This window comes from Heterocephalus glaber, unplaced genomic scaffold (genome assembly GCF_053883595.1).
Source record: "Heterocephalus glaber isolate CG9 unplaced genomic scaffold, H.glaber_assembly_v1.0 deba00000347, whole genome shotgun sequence".
In the NCBI taxonomy this organism is placed as follows: domain Eukaryota; kingdom Metazoa; phylum Chordata; class Mammalia; order Rodentia; family Bathyergidae; genus Heterocephalus; species Heterocephalus glaber.
Genome location: NW_028258143.1, coordinates 50,768,774 through 50,789,031, shown reverse-complemented (window position 1 = coordinate 50,789,031; position 20,258 = coordinate 50,768,774). Strand labels below are relative to the sequence as shown.

General features: G+C 34.6%; 1 protein-coding gene across 8 annotated transcripts in view; it reads left to right on the top strand.

Moving 5' to 3' along the window:
- The window catches only part of Tlk1 (tousled like kinase 1), a 152,257-nt gene extending 133,733 nt beyond the window's left edge, over window positions 1–18,524 (top strand). For all 8 annotated transcript variants that reach the window (XM_004857657.3, XM_004857655.3, XM_004857658.4 and 5 more), the window contains 9 exons: window positions 3,164–3,261; window positions 5,626–5,707; window positions 7,514–7,605; window positions 7,685–7,774; window positions 8,025–8,194; window positions 8,443–8,578; window positions 12,259–12,370; window positions 13,328–13,435; window positions 16,720–18,524. In XM_004857657.3, coding sequence (XP_004857714.1) covers window positions 3,164–3,261; window positions 5,626–5,707; window positions 7,514–7,605; window positions 7,685–7,774; window positions 8,025–8,194; window positions 8,443–8,578; window positions 12,259–12,370; window positions 13,328–13,435; window positions 16,720–16,896 — 1,065 coding nt within the window. In that variant the 3' untranslated portion in view covers window positions 16,897–18,524. The remainder of the gene's footprint in view (window positions 1–3,163; window positions 3,262–5,625; window positions 5,708–7,513; window positions 7,606–7,684; window positions 7,775–8,024; window positions 8,195–8,442; window positions 8,579–12,258; window positions 12,371–13,327; window positions 13,436–16,719) is intronic.
- The last annotated feature ends 1,734 nt before the right edge of the window (window positions 18,525–20,258 follow it).

Genomic DNA, 20,258 nt, shown 5'->3' with positions numbered 1-20,258 from the left:
CCAGATGTTATTTGTGTCTTTTTTTCTTCTACATTTTCTCTGCTTTGATTAATTGCTCAGCTAGTGAATGAATTCAGGATTGATATTTAGTATATTTACTAAATGCAGTTTAGCTGGTTGGGTTATCTCTTTTATTCTACTCATGTGACCTAGCTTTGCCATGAATTTGAAGATTCCACTCTGTGGTGATTGTGAACCTAGGTTATCCTCACTTCTGAAGCCTCTGAAAAAGATTTAATTCTGAGCATGCCTCACAGGCTAATGTCAGGCTCAGTCAAGAACAGTGTAGCCTAGGCTCGGGATTTAGCTCAGTGGTTCCGCCGCCTACCTCACAAGCACAAGGTCCCAAGTTCAATCCCCAGTCCAAAAAAAAAAAAGAACAGTGTAGCCTACAGGGTACACCCTAGGAAATGATCTGCACCAACAATGAATTAATTGAGTCTACTGCTTTCTAGCCTGTTGTGCCCTAGAACCAGACCAAAACTAGGCTGTGCCCCTTCCTATAAGGAGAGGTACTAAACAGTGTTGCCTGTAGCATTTGCTCAAAGGGATGTGTGTCTAGTAATGTACTTAGCACACCATAACAAAGTACCACAATGAGTGGCTTAATAGAAATTTATTTTCTCATACTGTAGTTTTGGAGTCTTAAAAGTAAGATGAAGGTCTGGAAGGTCTGGAAATGGTTTTTGCTGAGGGCTTTCTTCCTGGTTTACACATAACTTTGTTTCTGTGTTCCCCACAGAAGTAGTGGTGGCGGTGGTGGTGGTGCCCCTTTATAAGGCCACTAATCCCATCATTGAGGGCCCTCTACTCATGTCCTACTCTAATTCTAGCTACCTTTCCAGTGCATCATTTCCAAATCCTATCATATTGGGGGATCAGAGCTTCGGTATGAAATTTGAGAGGAACACAAATATTCAATCCATAGCAGCATATATACCTTTTTTTTTTCTGCTGGGATTTGAGAGAAATTCCTTAGAGTTGCAGAATTATCTTTCCCACAAAAATATGTCACTTTGTTTTAAGGTCTAAGACACTGTGAAATACTAAGCAACAATATAGTAATGTTGAAATATGTAAACACATTTCACTGACTGTGGTGGGTTTATGTCTATCTGTAAGATAAGAATCTAATAAGAATCGGTTATAATTCCTTCCTTTGACATTTCTTCCTAAATACATAGAATCTATTATTTCCCCCAAGTTCTTCTGACATTTTTTCCCAGTAATCTTAACAATTCAAAATGAATGATGCTTATTTGTGTTTTTATTTTGTAAGATTTTATGAGACATATTTGTCATGCTTTATTTTGTGATAATGAGTACTACCATTGTATAGACAATCTGAAGATTATACAACAAATGTAATTATGTGCATTAATAATCTAGTTGAAGCCTACATAGTTGTAACTCAGTAAAGTTTAACTTATGTTGTCAGCATTGAAATAGTATCCCTATGACACAACTTCAAGTAAGTAAAAGCTAAAACAAACATCTCATCTGATATTCTAATAGCCTTGACATAATTTTATTACATTACTTAAAATTTCACCAGCCTACCAAATATTAGTAATATGAAGAGAACAAGATTCTGCTTTCTAAATTCTGTGGTGTAAATTAATTTAGTTTTTCTATGCTCCTGGATATACCTACATGGCCAGTTTCTTATTCTGTCTTATGTGACTAAGCTAAGTGTGTTTTGAGTTTATTGTTCCAAAGCTTTTTAATTCATAATGAATCTTTGAGTACTGAATCTCCTAGGACGTCACCTTACCATTTTGTTCATTAAAATAAGAAATATTTGTGACCGAAGAATATTGAGGACATTTTAGTTAAATTAAGACAATCTATTTAGTATGTCTGTTTTAGAAAATTTTCTCAAATTCTAGAAAGCTTTTTCTTTAATTGTCTTTGTCATCTAATTCCTAGTCTGTATTAAATATCCCTGCAAAAAAAGTGTTAAATTTCATTTTAAAATAATTTAAAAAGTTAAGTGGATTATAAATAATCTGTGAAAGATCTGTTTTCTTCATAATAATTAAAATATTCTTTTCAGCTTAGGTCTTATATATTAGTCTAGTAGACTTCATACCTCTCTTCATATTTGAATGAAATGACTATATTTTCAATATATTTCAGAATTATTAACTTTTAGGTAAGAGATTTTTGAATATCAAAAGAACTCAGTAAAAAAAAGCAAAAGAGCTAATAAAATAGAGAGATATTTAGATGTATTATTTACAAATAACCTGTATTCCATTTGGTCTATATTTATAGTTGTAAAGTAATCTGTATTTATTTATTCCACAAATTCTTACTCGAAAGTATTTTTAAATTGAATACTTCTAGAAATTTCTACTAAAATTTGGCATATTTATGTCCATCTTTAAGAAGTATTCAGATTTATATTAACAGAGGTGTGTGTTAAAAGAGTGAGACATGGGTGATATGTGTGCTTGTTTTGGTGTGTATATTTTTCTAAAAATTGTCTATTTTGCAAATGAAAAATACATCTGTCAAAAAAGTTAAATGATATTTAAAGTACATTTCTTTAGGTCTTGCATACATCTGCTCTGATAACTGAGGATTCACCACAGCAGTTAATAAATTTTTTATTTTAATGTCTGTTTAGGATTACAGGAGGATTTATCCAGAGTGAGGGGTCAGGTTGTATGTGAGTGTATTTGCATTCAAATATTGTAAGGTCTAGGAATACTCTGTGGTTCTGTCTTCTTTCTTCCTCTTGTAATTATTAGAAAATATCATCATTTTTGTACTCATATATTTTTCCCTCTTAAGTTAAAATTCAGATGGACCAGAAATAAAAATTGCAGCTCATTTTGTGTTATAAGCCAGCATCAGACTACCTTGCAGTCGCTTTTAGTATAGACATTATAAAAATAGATTTCTTATAGTACAGAATAAAACCCAGCATCTCATTAGGTATAGATTTTTATGTGGAGGATAGTTCCTTGAAATAAGCTTTTGCCTTATCTCTTTTTATCTTTCAGGCATTGAAAAGAACACTTTGGTCTTCTTTAACTCAGTGGTACTTTATAATGCACTATTCTCATCACTATAAAAAATTGATGCATGGGTAAAAATATCTTTTTTATACTACAAATAAATTGAGCTTGTTATAGTCCCCTCTCTTCATTTTCAGGAAGAGGCAGAAATCCAGGCAGAACTTGAACGTTTGGAAAGAGTCAGAAATCTTCACATACGGGAACTCAAAAGAATAAACAATGAAGATAATTCACAGTAAGTCATTATTTGTGTTTTATAGTTGTATATGATAGAAGTCCTTGTGCCCCTTCTCCATGGAGAGAATAAACATACTTGTTTCCTAGTTAGACATCTCATCACACTTAGAAAACATCCAGAGTCCTTCCCATGGCAGGAAGCCCTTGTGTAATCTGGTCCCTGGCCCCTCACCATCCTGTGGTGCCATAGACACTCCGATCTCCTCAGACATGCCAGGCACATTCTCAGCTCAGGGCTTTTGTGATTGCCGGTTTCTCAATCTGAAACATTCTTCCTCTAAATATCTGAGTGGCTTACTTTTTTAAAGCACCATAGGTAGTACATGTTAAAGGAATTCAAAGAAAAGAAAATCTGTGGGTTTGTGGAAGCGTCACAAAGAAGATGGAAATTAAACAAGGCACTATGTGGATTTAATTGGTGTAAAAGAGAGAAATGATGTCCTTTTACACTTTGTTTTTAAAACTAGCAGCATAATTTAAAACTTCATACTTTCCTTTTCTGTATGTGGCCTGAAATGATCAGTGCAAACCATTGCTTTCTTTATCCAGAAAACCCCACAGAGTCATACAAATCAAGAGATTCAAATCTTTGTGTTCACTTTAAGAACATCTGTGAAACTTCCCAGCCCATCAAGGGTATGCATATCAGAAAAGCCACCAAGTATCTGAAGGGTGTCACTTTAAAGAAGCAATGTGTGCCATTCTGTCGTTACAGTAGAGGAGTTGGTAGGTGTGCCCAGGCCAAGCACTGGGGCTGGATATGGGGTTGGTAGCTCCAAAAAGTAAATTTTTGCTGCACATGCTTTAAAATGCAGAGTATAATGCTGAACTTAGGGGTTTGGATATAGATTCTCTGGGTTTTTATAACACATCAAGGTGGACATAGCACCTAATATGCACCTGTTCTTAACCAAGTCATGGTCAAATTTATCCATACATGAGCACCATGTTGAGATGATCCTCACTGAAAAGGAACCAGTTGTTCCTAAACCAGAAAAGGAGGTTGTGCAAAAGAAAAAGAAAATATCAGAAGAAGCTGAAGAAACAAAAACAGCACAGGAATAAATTCAGTGTAAAATAAATGGCAAATAAAATTAATGAAAAAAGCTTCATGACTTAATGTGAGCATCATAATTAAAAATAGCCAGTTTCTGTTGTGAAATATTAATATTTTGCTTATGAAAATGCCTATTTGTGGTCATCTATATATTTGTAATTCATAAATATACAGATCATTCCAGTATGTGAAGTGAATGGAAATAATATAATTATGAAATAATCTAAATTCTGAATTCTGTCAGGTTAAAATTTCTAATGAGAGCCACATTCAGACTTTGTGGAAATGACTTAGATTGATTAAAATGAAGTGAATTATTAAAGATTTATAATGTACCATTTTATTAATGTCTTTCAAGAAAATCATATTATCAAACCTATATGCATTTGATGTTTAACAAAACAATAAAATGCATCTCAGATTATTAAAAAATATATATATTTGCACCTCAGATTATTAAAAAAAACTTTAAAAATTTTTGAGTTTTTTTAATTTCAAGAGTGCACATTTTGGAAGTACATTTTTCTGCAAAACCCTGCCGTGTATAGCTTCATATCCCTCCCCTCCCCCTACCGGGGACCAAACTCAGAACCTTGCACTTGAGAGGCAGGTGGGGTGCCACTGAGCTAAATCTCCAACTTAGCTGTTAATCTTAAGCAAGTTACTTACCCTTTCTGTGTAGCAGTACCCTCATCTGTAAGATAGACATAGTAGCAGGGCTTACTTCATAAGGTACATTGATAACTGAGTTAATACACCTAATAGGTACCAGGTACAATAAATGTTAAATAGTAAGGGTAGTAATAATGTGAGTGACTTTTTTTTACAAGTTTTGAAAAATCCTTTTTACATTGATGATTAAATTTTTATTTTATAGAAATCTAAAGACTGAAGTTTAACCATGTGTAAAGACCTACTTATAAATATAATTATTTTAATCATGTCATAACTGTATATTGTGATCAGTCATAATTCTTAATATAAAAGTATATTTTTCAAGAGAAGTAATATCAGAAGAATAAGTAGGTAAGGGATTTTATATCAGCACAATGATTGTTAGGCCTTTATGAGAATACTGTAATTGATCATTATTCAGCTATAAAAGTTAGCATTGTGAGCATCAAATTCTTAAGTGATATTCATGCAAGTAGACTGGTAGAGAATGAAAAGAAATATTGAGTGGAATTTGAAATTAACAGTAGAGTAACCGAAAAAGAAATAGATATGAATAGATTAGGAGAATGAAACTTTAATATAGAAGGAACTTTCTAATGTGCCTGAGTATATTTCTCCCCTACTCTTAAGGTTCAAAGATCATCCAACGTTAAATGAAAGATATTTATTACTTCATCTGCTTGGAAGAGGTGGCTTTAGTGAAGTGTATAAGGTAATGTAACTTCTATTCTTTACACTAATAAGGGTATTACTGTGAAGAATTAATATTAAGAGTATGTGGTTAAAAATTGCATGTCTTTTTGTTGATATTATGTCCTCATTGTATTTACAAAGAAAAAAACCCAGTTTATTGTGGCTTACATTGTCTATCTCTAGAGTCAAAACACTGACCTTGCACTGATCTGCATATCTCTATTTAGTCCTCTCAACAACTCTAACTTTATAAATAAGAGTGAGACTCAGAGAAGTCACTCAGCTAGTAAGTTTATCTGACTCCAAAGACAGTAAGTCTTAACTACTGCATTCCTATATTGTATCTGATCTCATGCTTTTATACTTTTGTAGCAAAACAATTGTTTTACTGCTTTTTCTTTGCTACATAATTTTAGGTTAAATTGATTGGGTAAGGGTACTGGGGTCTTTATTAAGCAAACATGTAGCTATTAAGTTGTGGTCCATGGCACCCCTTCCCTTGGGGTGGGCTAGGTTTGGAACCTGGCTTCCTGCATACTAGGCAGTTGGTCTGTCACTGAGCTCTAACCCCATTCTCCAAGTGTGTTTTTAAAAGGATACCTTTGTATATAAATCACAGTGGAATTTAAATTATAAAATCTTTTTAAATGGTATTCAGTGTTTTTGAAGAACATAAATCATATAAAGCTTTAAAATACTGATCATATTGTGGTCTCTTAATTTAAGAAATAGACTGTTAAAAAAAAAGAGGCTGTTGATTTAAACAAATCCAGAACAATTCTAGGGGGAGGCAAAAAAGAAAAATTGAAGACCAATTGGGTATTAGATGAGATTAAGAAATTATTGATGTAGTTAGGTGTGATATTATTACCTCTTATTGATAAATGCTGGAAATTTTGTGGATGAAATCATGTGTTCTCTGGGATTTGTCTTTAAAATGTTCCAGGAGGGGAAAAATAAAAGCATGAGGAGCTGAGGATGTAGCTGGATGGTAGACGATTTACATAGAATGTACAAAGCCAAACAAATCATGATTATAAAGCCACAGATAAAATATTGTTGGCAAAATTTTTGAAACTGTGGTGGGTACATAAGGGCTCACTATAGTACTTATGTATATATTGAACAATTTTATTAAAAAGTATCGATTTTTTAATAATTGGAAAATTGCTAGGAACTTATTTTCCAAAAAATGAAAAAGAAGTAGGGAGATTACTAACAAAAGATAGATAAGAAACAGTTTGTTTTATCCAACCCACAAAAAAAAAGTTTTTTTTCTGACTGCTTACTACTACTGCCAGAATAGAGAAGCAAGTCAATATTAAAAACAAATATAGCCTTATAGTTTTATCTTGATCCAATATATTGGCATTTATAAAACTTGAATGTGAAAATTCACATTGAGGGTTTCTTTGATTTATCACCATGAAATTTGTATCTCATTTATTTTATATATTTATTGTTTTCCGTACTGGGGATTAAACCCAAGGGTGCTCCACTACTGAGCAACATCCCCAGCCCTTTTTTAATTTCAAGATAGGGTCTCATTAAGTTTCCCAGGTTGGCTTGCAGCTTGTAATCTTCCTGCCTTCCTCTTCCAAGTAGTGTGGATTACAGACTTGTGCTGCTGCACCCAGCTCGTAGCACATTGCTGAAAATAAATGTCTCGTTGAACTGTATATTTTTAGTGGAGATGATTGCTAAAGTTTGTAGTGCTTATTCTTTTTCTGTGTTATTGTAAAATTTTTCACCAAGATTTTTTAAAAAATACCTTTAGCTATTCAATTGGTCTATGGACATAACTGGTTTTTGCCTTGAATTCTAGGCTTTTGATCTATATGAACAAAGATATGCTGCTGTGAAGATCCATCAACTTAATAAAAGCTGGAGAGATGAGAAAAAAGAAAACTACCACAAGTAAATACTAGTACTTTATGATATTTATAAACTGAATTTTGTAATGGTCTTGGAAAATTAATATACTCTCTTCCCATAGACATGCCTGCAGAGAGTATAGAATACACAAAGAACTGGATCACCCCAGAATAGTTAAACTGTATGACTATTTTTCCTTGGATACAGATACGTAAGTGAATATTTGATTTAACTTTTAAGAAAGGATGTTTGGGGCCAGGGATTTAGCTCAGTGGTTTCGCGGCCTGCTGCGCAAGCGCAAGGACCCAAGTTCAATTCCTGGTACCAAAAAAAAAAAAAAGAAAGGATGTTTGCTTTTGCTTCCCCTGTCCTTCGATGATAACTGTTCTCCATTTCTCCACTGTAATTCCGATTACTAGATGATAGTTATGTCTAATTATTTTTCTCTTTTCCCATCATAGGTTTTGTACAGTGTTAGAATACTGTGAAGGCAATGACTTGGATTTCTATCTGAAGCAACATAAATTAATGTCAGAGAAAGAAGCTAGGTCTATTGTAATGCAGATTGTAAATGCACTAAGATATCTCAATGAGATCAAACCTCCTATTATACATTATGATCTTAAGCCAGGTAATTAATGAAATGTGTCTAATAATTTTTTAAGCTCTAAGCAGCATAGTTTTATAAAATCATATTAAGTTGTCTGTAAACATGCTCATTGATTTAATTTTTAAAACTTAGATGGAACACTAGTGGAATTAAAGGTGCTTTTATTATATTGCCACATTTAAAATTTATATTTACTTCTAAAAAGTTAACTTAAAACATTAATGTTTTTCATATATGTATCAAAAAATAATGTTATATTTTATTCTTAGGCAATATCCTTCTGGTAGATGGGACAGCATGTGGAGAAATCAAAATTACTGATTTTGGTTTGTCCAAAATTATGGATGATGACAGCTATGGTGTAGATGGAATGGATCTAACCTCCCAAGGAGCAGGCACTTACTGGTAAATGTATTACTAAAAATAATCAAAATTACCTACATTAGCCCCATTGTCTTTATGAAAATTTAGTTTTATTTTCAGGTAGTCTTTGATATTATTGTATTGAAAGAGTTGATATTAGCCTCTGGCCTGAGAGGGAGAATACTGTGATTAGTTCTCTTTTCTGTTCTTAACTCCATGTATCAGCAAACTAGAGAGAGAATGACTTGTTATTTAGCAAGTGACGTCAGTACCTACCAACCAGAAACTCGTAACGTGGACAATCTGGATTTATCTTCTACACTATTATAGTGATGCATATCCTATAAATAAATACTTATACAAATTTAATGCCTAACTATTATAAGTAAAAACTATAAACATCAAACCTTCTGTTGAGGTTTTAGAGTTTAAATTTTTGAGAGAGATGGATGTTTTATTCATTACACATATGACATAGATTTGTTGTATTCTTGGTCTTGAATTTGACTGTAAAAAATCCTTTTTAAGGACTTCATATATGTACATCTAGATAGAACCAATTCATAAACATAAATGTCACCTCGACATACTGTACCTAGGTGTTTACAAAAACTCTGTCACTGTGAATTTTCAAACTTTTTGTCAAATTCACCAAAGTGGAGAACATACACTATAAAATTTCAAAACATTTCCCAGAATAAGTTTAGTAAAAGGAATTAAATTTTAATGAGCAGAGACCTACAGTCAACTTCATTGAACAGGATTGTGAGTACAGAGAGAACTGGGCCCGTGATAACTTGTTCCACAAGATGTCACAGATATGTATAGATTTTACTTTTCACAAAGAGCAATTAGTCACATTATGTATACTTTTTTTTCTGGTACCGGGGATCTAAGCCTAGACCTTGTGCTTGCGAGGCAGGTGCAGTGCCACTGAGCTAAATCCCCGACCCTCACATTAGGTATATTTTTAAAGCCATTTGAAGTTTAAAATTCTGCTTATTACATCTCCTAACAATATAATATAATAAAATAACGATATCTGGTTTTTTAAATTTTATATTTGAAGAAAATTATCATTCAAATTTGTAGGCCCCTAATAGTTTTTAGCAACAAGGCTTATGCTTTCATAACAAAATCTTAGAACACTGATAAAAACAAGGGTCCTTGGTAGAACTCTAAACTCCACGGGGACAGCTTGAAATCCATGTTCTGAATATGAAATCATTTCTCTGCAGGACATTCTCATTATTTGTTTCTCTCTCACTGTGGCTTCACTAGTTCAGGACAGGACAAGGAAGTTTCCTGCTTCCAGGTGGGCTTGAGACAGGGTAACTTGTTTCAGGGACTATACAGAAAGGAGAGACTGTCATGGCATTTCCACACTAACATAGGAAATGTATTTCCCAGAGAAACAGTGTTCCCCAAAAATGGTTAATTGCTATAGTCTTTCTAGTTACTTACCTATATATATTGGAAGTTGTGATGGCCTATCCATACTTTTAGAGTGTGTGTATGTATATGTGTGTGTGTGTGTGTATATATGTATGTGTGTGTATATATATATATATATATATATATATATATATATATAAAATGCTTTTATAAGTTACCTGACATCCCCAGAAACTTAGAATTATACCAGTATTAGAAATTTAAAAGTCAGTTTTGTCTCTTCTTAGTGTCAAGTGCAATTCCTCACTAAATCCTGCTGGGCACTTTCCCCTAAATGTCTTTCCTGTCTATTCTGACTGTATGTATAGTGTTCAAGAGCATGCATGTTTCCATTAATGCATAGATACCCAAATAATAGCCACTTTCATTGATAAAACAGATTTACCCTTTTACTTGACTTGGGGGGTAGGAAAGGTTTCCCATCATTAGTGAGGCATCTTTGGAGGTTCTACTTTACAGAAATCCTTTGTCTTTAAGAGATCATTCAACATCTTGAAATTTCAATGATTAGAATATAGAGAGTATAAGACTGCATTTTTTAAAAAGTGGATTCCCATTTAGCTGCATTATTCCCTTTTGTGATTTTTTTTTTTTTGGTACTGGGGATTGAACTCGGGTCCTTGCGCTTGCGCAGCAGGCCACGAAACCACTGAGCTAAATCCCCGGCCCCTTTTTGTGATTTTTAACTCATCTAAATTTTAGGGGTATGAGATGCTTGCATCCCTGATGGATCTTTTTACTTATAAACTGAGATGACAAATTAATTTTTATCCTTCCATTATCAAAAAATATAAGTTTATAAATAGGACTCAATATGTAAAGTTAGCATTTTTTGAATACTCAGTATATTTCAGACACTGCTAGTGCTTGAAACTACACAGTGCATAAGAATTCCTTGTACTTCTCAGTTTTGTAACAGTCAGTGCCATCACACAGTTACCACACTGCCCTGCCCTGGCAGGGGGAGGCAGTAAGGCCCTGCCTAGAGGAAAACAGCAAAGGCTTATGGAGGTCTTTGAAAGAGAAAAGGCACTCACCAAGTAACACTGAGTGAGCACTTAGGGAGGACATAGAGACTTGAAAGCACACAGGAAAAAGGAGAGCAGTGTGAGGAAACCAGACCAGACCACCTGAGAGTCAGGGAAGGGAGAGATCACAGTGGGTGCAGAGTTCGAAGTTTATGATGTTGCCAGATTAGGATGGGTCTTATAGTATGAACAAGAGGTATAACAAGAGATATTCAGACTATCTTTTCAGTAAGTTCTCTGCAGACAATTGAAACAAGAGAACCATGTGATTGATGTACACAGGGTGATCAGAATATATGATGAATGTTTACATTTAAAATTTTATTAGAGTAAAAAGACACATTGCCATTGATTCCTTCAGAATTTGCCTCCCCTTGTCTTTGAACACACTTATCTCATTGTTCTTGCCACTTGTAAAGCAGTTTTGGAAGTTCTCATTTGTGAATCTCTTTATGAAGTGTGATCAAAAATGTGGTTAATGCCTGAGTTCGATCCCCAGTACCAGGGGGAAAAAAATGTGGTTAATGGTGCTATTGAGTACCATAAAAACATTACAGTACAGTGGTAGCAAACTTATTGGCACGCACAAGTGCCACAGCAGGCTGTTTGTATCATTGAAAGCTCTAAAAGGTTTGCCATCACTGTTCCAGTGTGTCCTCATTCACTTTCTTCACTGGATTGGCACCATGTGATTTCTGGCTCTTTCCCAAAGTCAGCATGACCATGTCTATGAAGGGTAAATGTTTTGAATCCATTTGGGACAACAATGCAAATAAAGACATAACAGGAGACTTCCAGAACGGCTTTAGAAAGTGGCAGTGTTCTAAGTGAGGGCAAGTGTTCTGAGGGGGATTAATGGCAATAGCTTTTACTGAAATAAATTTGTTATTAATTTAAACATTCACCATATTTTTTGAAAACTGCTTACAGCTCAAACAATTTGTTAAGAGGGATGAGAGAGGATTTCTCCTATTATTAAATATTCAAGTTAGAATATTGTGATCTCTAATGTTAATTTTTTGTTTCTGTAGCTATATATGTAGATATAAATGTTATACTGTACTGTATACTGTACTTTTTCACAAAGTTATATTTTGCTGTAGAGTTAAATGATGAAAGCTCTAAGGTTTTTTATATGTGGATAAAAATAGTGTTCTAAGATACTGAATGTTTTAGAAGGTTTTAAATTAAAGATTGTTAACATGTAATATTTTCTTTTTATTCTCCCTAAAACTATAGGTATTTACCTCCTGAATGTTTTGTAGTTGGAAAAGAGCCACCAAAGATTTCCAACAAGGTTGACGTGTGGTCAGTTGGTGTCATCTTCTTTCAGTGTCTCTATGGTAGAAAAGTAAGTTAAGTTACAGCTGTGTAGAGATAAATCAAGTCGAATCTTCCCTCTTAAATGCTAATTTTCACTACTTGATGTCAATTTAGGTCCTTCCAAGTAAAGCCAGGACTCTTTTCTTAAACTTTCCACAGATTAGAATCAGAATTATTTTAATGTCATAACCACTTACTTGGCTTTCTTCCCTCTCCCACAGCCAACTGTTGACATTGCTAATATTTTCTGTCCGTTGAACACAGGAGTCAAAACATTTTTTATTATCCTCTAATCTCTGCTTTGTCTGCCACCTACTACCATCCCATCTCTATACACACAGTTCAGCCTGGGCATAGTTTCCCCCTTGACTCCTAAGAGAAATACTATCAAACTGAATAATAAATACAGGGGCCGGGGATTTAGCTCAGTGGTTCTGGTGCCTGCCTTGCAAGCACAAGGTCCTGAATTAATAAATAAATAAAATAAAAAATAAATAAATACAGGTTGCCATGGATATTATCTGGTACGCATCCCACCCCATCCCTGCATCACTGTGGAAAGAGAGGTTAAGGGACTGGTCTGGAAGGTCACAGCATGTTAACACCAAACTCAGATTTCCTGACTCCAAGTTAGACTCTTTTATTTTAATTCTTATATTGAAACATCATTATTGTCTCCTTCTTACAGTATTTTGTGAGGATTGATTTAGATAGGCTTTCACAGCTTGCTGTCATTTTAATTGTGTATCTGTGAGACTACATATCAACTTTCAAATAACTGAGGATGGGCCAGGGATTTAGCTCAGTGGTTGCCTTGCAAGCACAAGGTCCCAAGTTCGATCCCTGGTACCAAAAAAATAAAACCAAATAACTGAGGACAAGATTTTAAAACATAAATCATTTGTTTGGGAAGGGTCACTGATGATATCTTTGAAATATTTTGTGAGATAAATTTCTCAACATTTTATCTGTTTGTTTTTTAAAGCCATTTGGTCACAATCAATCTCAACAAGACATTCTTCAAGAAAATACAATATTAAAAGCCACAGAAGTCCAGTTCCCTGTAAAACCAGTTGTAAGCAGTGAAGCCAAGGTATTAAATCCACCTCAGTAAGTTTTATGCAGTAACTTTGAATTGTGCTCATAATATGGTAAGTACTTGTGATGACAAGAGCTCCCGCTGCCAGGGGCCTGACCAATGAGGGCTGGTGATTTGCTCAGGGAAAGAGCTGTTTCAGCCTTGTGTTTTGGTAATGTGCATCATTTAAGTGCCCAAACGTGGCTTCAAATTCTTTGTGTGTGTCTGCTTACTTTGAAAATTAGGGAAAATCACAAGATCTGGGCATCATTATCTTTGTCTTATTTAATAAGCTTATATTAATACTGAGATATTTAAGTATATAAAAATAAAAGTAACCTGGGAATGGGAGGCTGAGGCGAGAGGATCAAAAGTTTGAGCCCAGCCTGGGCAGTTGGTCAACTTAGTGAGAATGTCAAAACAGCAACAAAAACTAAATAATAAAGGGGCTGGGAATGTATCTCAGTGCACAATCTCTTAGTTCAATCCCCAGTACCACCAAAAACTTTTTTCAAGTAGCAATAATAACTTCAGTTTATTTAGTGCTTCATTTATTTAGTGCTACACATTATCTTTTAAAAAACCTTATGACACATAGTTACTTTATTCATGTTTTGTAAGTGAGAAATCAGGCACCCCATAGCAAAAATGCTTCTTAAGAATCTTAACATGGGCCGGGGATTTAGCTCAGTGGTTCCACCGCCTGCCCCGCAAGTGCAAGGACCCGAGTTTGATCCCCGGTACCAAAAAAAAAAGAATCTTACCATCCTGTAGGTAGCAGAGCCATGGCTCAAAGTATCCACCCCTGCCAAACACCGGAACCCACACCCTTGACCTGTGAACTGTCCCGTGTTAACTCTCGAGAGCCAGTATAGTATAGTCCATGTGCATCCAGTATCTAGCTCTGACCTATGTATGTGTATGTCTTTGTAATAAAATAGTGGGGAATAAAAGTATTTCTAATAGCAAAACTGTTTTCATGCTGGATTTCTTCCTCCGTTCATCTTGTTGGCCTTTCTTATTTGTATTTTTATTCCTGCTTTGTCGTACTTTCGCATAGCTCATTTCTCTCTGACTCTCTGTTGTGACCTTTTTTAAAATCCATAAGGCAATCCCATGAAGTTCCTGTTTTTTTTCTAGTGTGAATAGTTCAGGCCATAAGACTAGCTCATAAGTAGGCACTATATAATTTCTATATTTCTCTTATTCTTTTATAGTATAGGTAAATGCTGCTAGATTTTGTTTGGTCATAGTAGCCTTCATAATTGAAGATGTGCTAGGGCTGGGGATTTAGCTCAGTGGTTCCAGCACCTGCCTCACAAGCACAAGGTCCCAAGTTCTATCCCTGGTACCAAAACAAACAAAATAAAACATAATTCAAGATGTGGCTGAGTTTTGTGTAACCTCATTATGTGTTTATTGAAACTGACCAGCATTTTGTTCCTTAAACTTTTATTCATTCTTTATAAATTATTTCAATGATGGTTCAAAGATTTTGACAGAAAGATAAATGCAATGCTATTATTTTAAGACATGAATTATTTTCATAAAGTGTAAATATTATTCTTTTAAAATAATACCAGTATCTAAATCTTGTTTTCCTCTCTATCTTGCCTCAGTGAGAAGAGAAATTTCATGAATTCAGTTAAACCAAGTTCCATTCATTTATTTATTTATAGTACTAACAAATGTCCCTTAATGAGTGGAAGGTGCCACTCTGGTGGAAAGAAGCCATGGCTTCCTCAGTCACCACTCTTGGGGGAAAGAGTTTTACAGGGGCATTAAAAAAAAAAAAAAAAAAAAAAAAAACCCTCACCTTGTACTATAGAATACACTTTTGTCAACCTGGTGTGACTATCTTGACTTCACTTACTTATTACAGACTTCTTAAACCTAACCTTGCTTTTTAGAGCCTTTCATTGCCTCAAACTCTGCCTCTCACCGTATCAGTCACCTTTTTTTTTTCCTACCTTAATCATTTTCCAAGTGAACTCGGAAACTTAATTTGTTAAAGACCAAAAGTGGTAAACCTACTAAAGCATCAAATAGACTTTCTGTAATAGTACTAAGCTAACCACAGTAAAAGGATGAGAATAACTAGATGTGTTTTTAGAGAAAAATGTGTTTTTAATGAATTTTAAAGCAAAAGTACAAAATGGTTACTTTTTAATGTGATTGAATGTCTATTTAATGGTATTTATCTTATGTGTTTATCCTGTAAATGCTTTCATTTGCAAATCTATACGACAGCTAGGATTTTAAGACAAGCTAAAGTTATTTCTGGTATCAGCAATAAGAAAGAGAAACACTTATCAATTATCTCTTGAGAAAATTTTATCTAATTCCAAAAAAAAAAAAAGAATTTCACAAATACACTACTGAGTGAAAGAAGCCAGGCAAAGAAGAATATAATCCATGATTCCATTTATACAAAGTTCAAAACAAACTCAACTGTGTTATTAGAAGTCATGGTAGATGTTACCCTGCTCATTTGAGGACAGTCAGGGCCTGGAACAGAAGGGGAATGAGGAGGTTTTTGAGGTTCCAGTAATGTTCTTTTTCTTGATTTGGTTCCCAGTTACATAGATATATTCATATTGTGCTGTTGTACACTTACAGTTTGTGTGCATTTCTAAAAATGTACTTGCATAAAGACTTTTTATATGCTATACTGGAAGAATAGAAAGTAAAAAGGATAGTAGTTACATTCCATTATTTAGAGTTTTCAAAATTATAATGATGCACAGAATTAGGAAATAGACTCAAATCACTTTAATATTATCTTCACCTGAAGAAATCTGTATCCTCAGTAGGGAAAAATATTATGGCTAAAGATGACATCTTACGATTTGGCCAAATGGAACTGATAACAAAATGGGATGAGTGTGAGAGTATTGTTTAGCAAAAGAAAAATGCTAGAAAAAGGAGTCTTAGGAATTTTATAAACAGCACTGCAGCTTTCTAACAATCAGTTCCAAGGAAAGCAGTAATAATTGAGACTATAATGTGGCACTAGGAATTTAGTAGAGTTGAATTTGGAGCCAGAATTTTATTGCTACACATTTTTTAAGGTATCAATTTCCAATAAAATTAGGTCTGTTTATAGTCTTAAATATGTTCATCCTTTCAGTGGTTCCACTGCCTGTCTTGCAAATACAAGGACCCCAGTTCGATCCCCAGTACCAAAAAAAAAAAAAGGGAAAAAAAAATATGTCCATCCTTCTGTTGGATCCTGTTGGATTGATTTTAAGAAGGAAAAAAGATCATTTTAATTGCTGACTTTTTCTCTTCTAAAAAAGGCCTTTATAAGACGCTGTTTGGCATACCGAAAAGAAGATCGATTTGATGTGCACCAGCTGGCAAACGATCCATACCTTCTCCCACACATGAGAAGATCGAATTCTTCAGGAAACTTACACATGGCTGGACTGACGGCATCTCCCACACCCCCTTCTTCAAGCATAATCACTTACTGACTCTCCTCCAGGATCGGCATGATACCTTTGAATTGCTTCCAGATGCACACTTGAGTTTTGAGAGCATTTGAGTGTTTTTTGTTTTCTTTTTTACACAGGACATGGTTAAGGATTGTTTGTGAACTGAAATTCTTCATATCGTTGTTTGTATGAGAGTGGATCGTGGACAGTGAATAAATGTACACTTCTCACGTTCACCTGGAGCAGTGCAGGGTGGCTGCCTGCTGCAGAGACAGGAATACCATGTGGAGATAGAAGACAAATGGGATTGTTTGTTTATTTGGGGGAACACTGTACATAACGTTTATAATACTTAAATATATTTGATTGTTACTAGAGAGTTCTAATATGAAGGGTAGTTTTTCATTATTTAAAAACACATGGAAAAAAATATGAGACATTTCTAACACAAGAACTACAGTGCCTGGATACATTCTTCAGCCTTCGGCAGTTAATCTGCTGAAACCAAAGTAAGAACTGAATGACAGTGGCCGTAGTGTTTTATAATAATAGAATGTGAGAGTTAGAATCTTTGGACAGAGTTAGACTTTGTCATTTGCCTATTCTGGCTTTTACCAAGTTGTACCTTGAGATCATGTGTCCGTTTTTCTTTCCACTGGTTATATTAAAGGGAGAGCTTTTATTCCTAGATACTTTACACCTTTGACAGAAAAAGCTGTTTGTTTTGGAATCAGTTGAATTCACTAAATTGTAATATCTCCAGTGCTTTCACCTTGTTAGAGTTATTAACAGGTATTTTTCTTTTGTTACCAGGCCTTGCTCATTGAAACGAGAGAGTATGTAACCAAATGCAGACCAGTTCTATGCAGGATAATGATAAATTCCCTTCTAGCTCTATTGTAAATTGTTGTACAGATGTCCTATTTCAATTACTAAATTTCAGCAGCTTATTCTTGTACAAATGTTTTAAAATATGGCTTTTCTAATTGGATATTGTATTTTTTTTAAGTCTCCTTGAAGGCGCTTTAATTGCTGCTAAATGACATTGCTTCTTTTGCTAAAAAATTAAATGACCTTTGAAGATGCAAGTTGACTGTACATCATAGAGAAATATTAAAAGAGATATTGGGCATTCACTAACAATCAAGGCATTTAAAAATGATCCATGTTGGCCATGTTGAGTTCCTTAAGTCAGTTTCCTGGGTTCTAGGGCTGTGGAGCACATAGATACTAGATTTATAAACTGTTCATGGTTTTTTGACATTTCTAGAAAGGTTCTTATCATCAAGGTGGGATGACAGTCCCATAAACAAGTTTCTTGTGGTTTGTACAGATTTGTTAAAATGTGAATACTTCCTAACTGCCTTGTATGGTAGAAACCAATATTTTTCAAGATGCTGTGTTTCACTCCTATAAGGATTTTTTCTTTATTGTCACATTCATAATGCTCATACTTACATGTAAGTTGTCCATGTTGAAGAAAACAGAAGCTATACCTACCACAGAATCCCCTTAATATTGTACAGTTAAACTGTGGCTCTTATTTCTGATGTTGAAAGCCATTTTGTTTTTTCATTGTACATAGACACATTGTCTCTTTAAGATGCTGCTGAAATTGTAGAGAATGTAGCCAAAACAGTAATAAACAATGACAGTTAAAATGTAAAGACTATGAAAATTACATTCAAAGAGAGCTTTCAAGAGTTAGAATATTGACTAACTTAGCTCCTTTTACTTAATAATCAGCTGAATAAATTCTTTAAGTATACTTCAAGACAAACATGAAGTGTTTCAAGCTGTTAAAGTTAAACCTAATCACCATTATCGTGGTTAATCCTGGTAAGTAACACTTAGCATCTGTGGAGTGGCTCAAGGGCTTTACCTGGTTCTCTGTAGATTAAGATAGAAATTCGACAGCACTGACAGGGCCCTGAAATGTTAGCATTGGTTGAATGCTTTTAAGGCTGCTTGCAAGTTTTTCAGTTTTGCTTTTTGAGTTTTTGTCTTTCTGAATCGTAAAGTATTATATTTATAAAGTAACTGTTAAGTCCTAAATTAAAGAAAATGCCCACTCATTTAAAACTTTGGGGAGGTGTATAAAGTAGATGTGTAAATCTAACATAAGGCTGAATAAGTAGTAGAGGCCTAATTCACTGCTTCACCACATTCTTCTCAAATCACTGGGTAACTGGTAGTGTCAAGATGCAGAAGAGAAGGAAAACAAGTCATAAAATGAAACTGCTTCCTTCACTTGAGTTTTAGGAATCATTTTAGAATCAAAAATGTAGCTGGGAGTGGTGGCACACACCTGTAATGCCATCACTCTGGAAGGCTGGGGGAGAAAGACTGCAAGTTTGAGCCCAGCCTAAGCAGCTTATTAACTTAGACCCTTTTCCAAAGTTTAAAAGGCTGGGGATGTACCTCATTGCAAAGGCCCTGGGTTCAGTCCCCAGTACCGAATGAATGAATGAGTAAACATGTAACACCAGTGGCAAACCTTTTAGAGCCTTCAGTGGTAAACAACCAACTGCAGCACTCATGCCATAGTCTCCCCATCCCTGGTATAGGAAATGTATCAACTTACAGACCCATGTCTTCTAAAGTTTTCCCAAGCAAATCCTATAGATTTTGGATAACCTGGCAGTAACCAAGCAGGTCCAAGATGGCTAAATGGGGCAAATGGAATAATTTACTGTTACCCTCACAAGAAAATTGGTACCTATTGCTAAATAATTTTAAAGTTACTCTGGTATATATTTTGAAGCTTTGCTTGTTTTCTAGTCTTCTGATATTCTCAGATTTAAATCATATCTTCTGAGATGATAGCCAGAGTCCGTGTCAGAGTTAGCACTGATGCAAGGTAAAATGTACAGTTCTTGTATAATTTTACAATCTTTTTTTATTTAAATGAGCTTTATGGCTGGGGTCAGTGATAGAATGTGTGCTTGGCATGCATGAGGTTCAATCTTCAGCATCCCCAAAACTAAAAATCAATTAAATTTAGTGTGTGCATGTTGAGAGGGAGTAAGAAATCACCACAATGTTTTTTAAGTTTGGAGTTGGTGAGATCCTTGGTTATGTTTCAGTAATAATGACTCAATCTAAGAAAGGTAAGGTAATTTCCATACCATCATCCCCTTTTCCTAAAAGAGAACTCCGTGAGCTTAAATGGTACATGAAATGTGAACAAAATACTTATACAAATACCTCATTACAAGAAGCCAAAATGCTGAAGCATTTCAATGAAATATTTAGAGTATATTGTGTTGTTTTGCTGCTCATCATTACTTATTAGATGCAGTGTTGATTACCATCACATGTTACCAGCTTTTTTTTTTTTTTTTTTTTTTTGGTACCAGGAATCGAACTTGAGACCTTGTGCTTGCAAGGCAAAGGGCAGA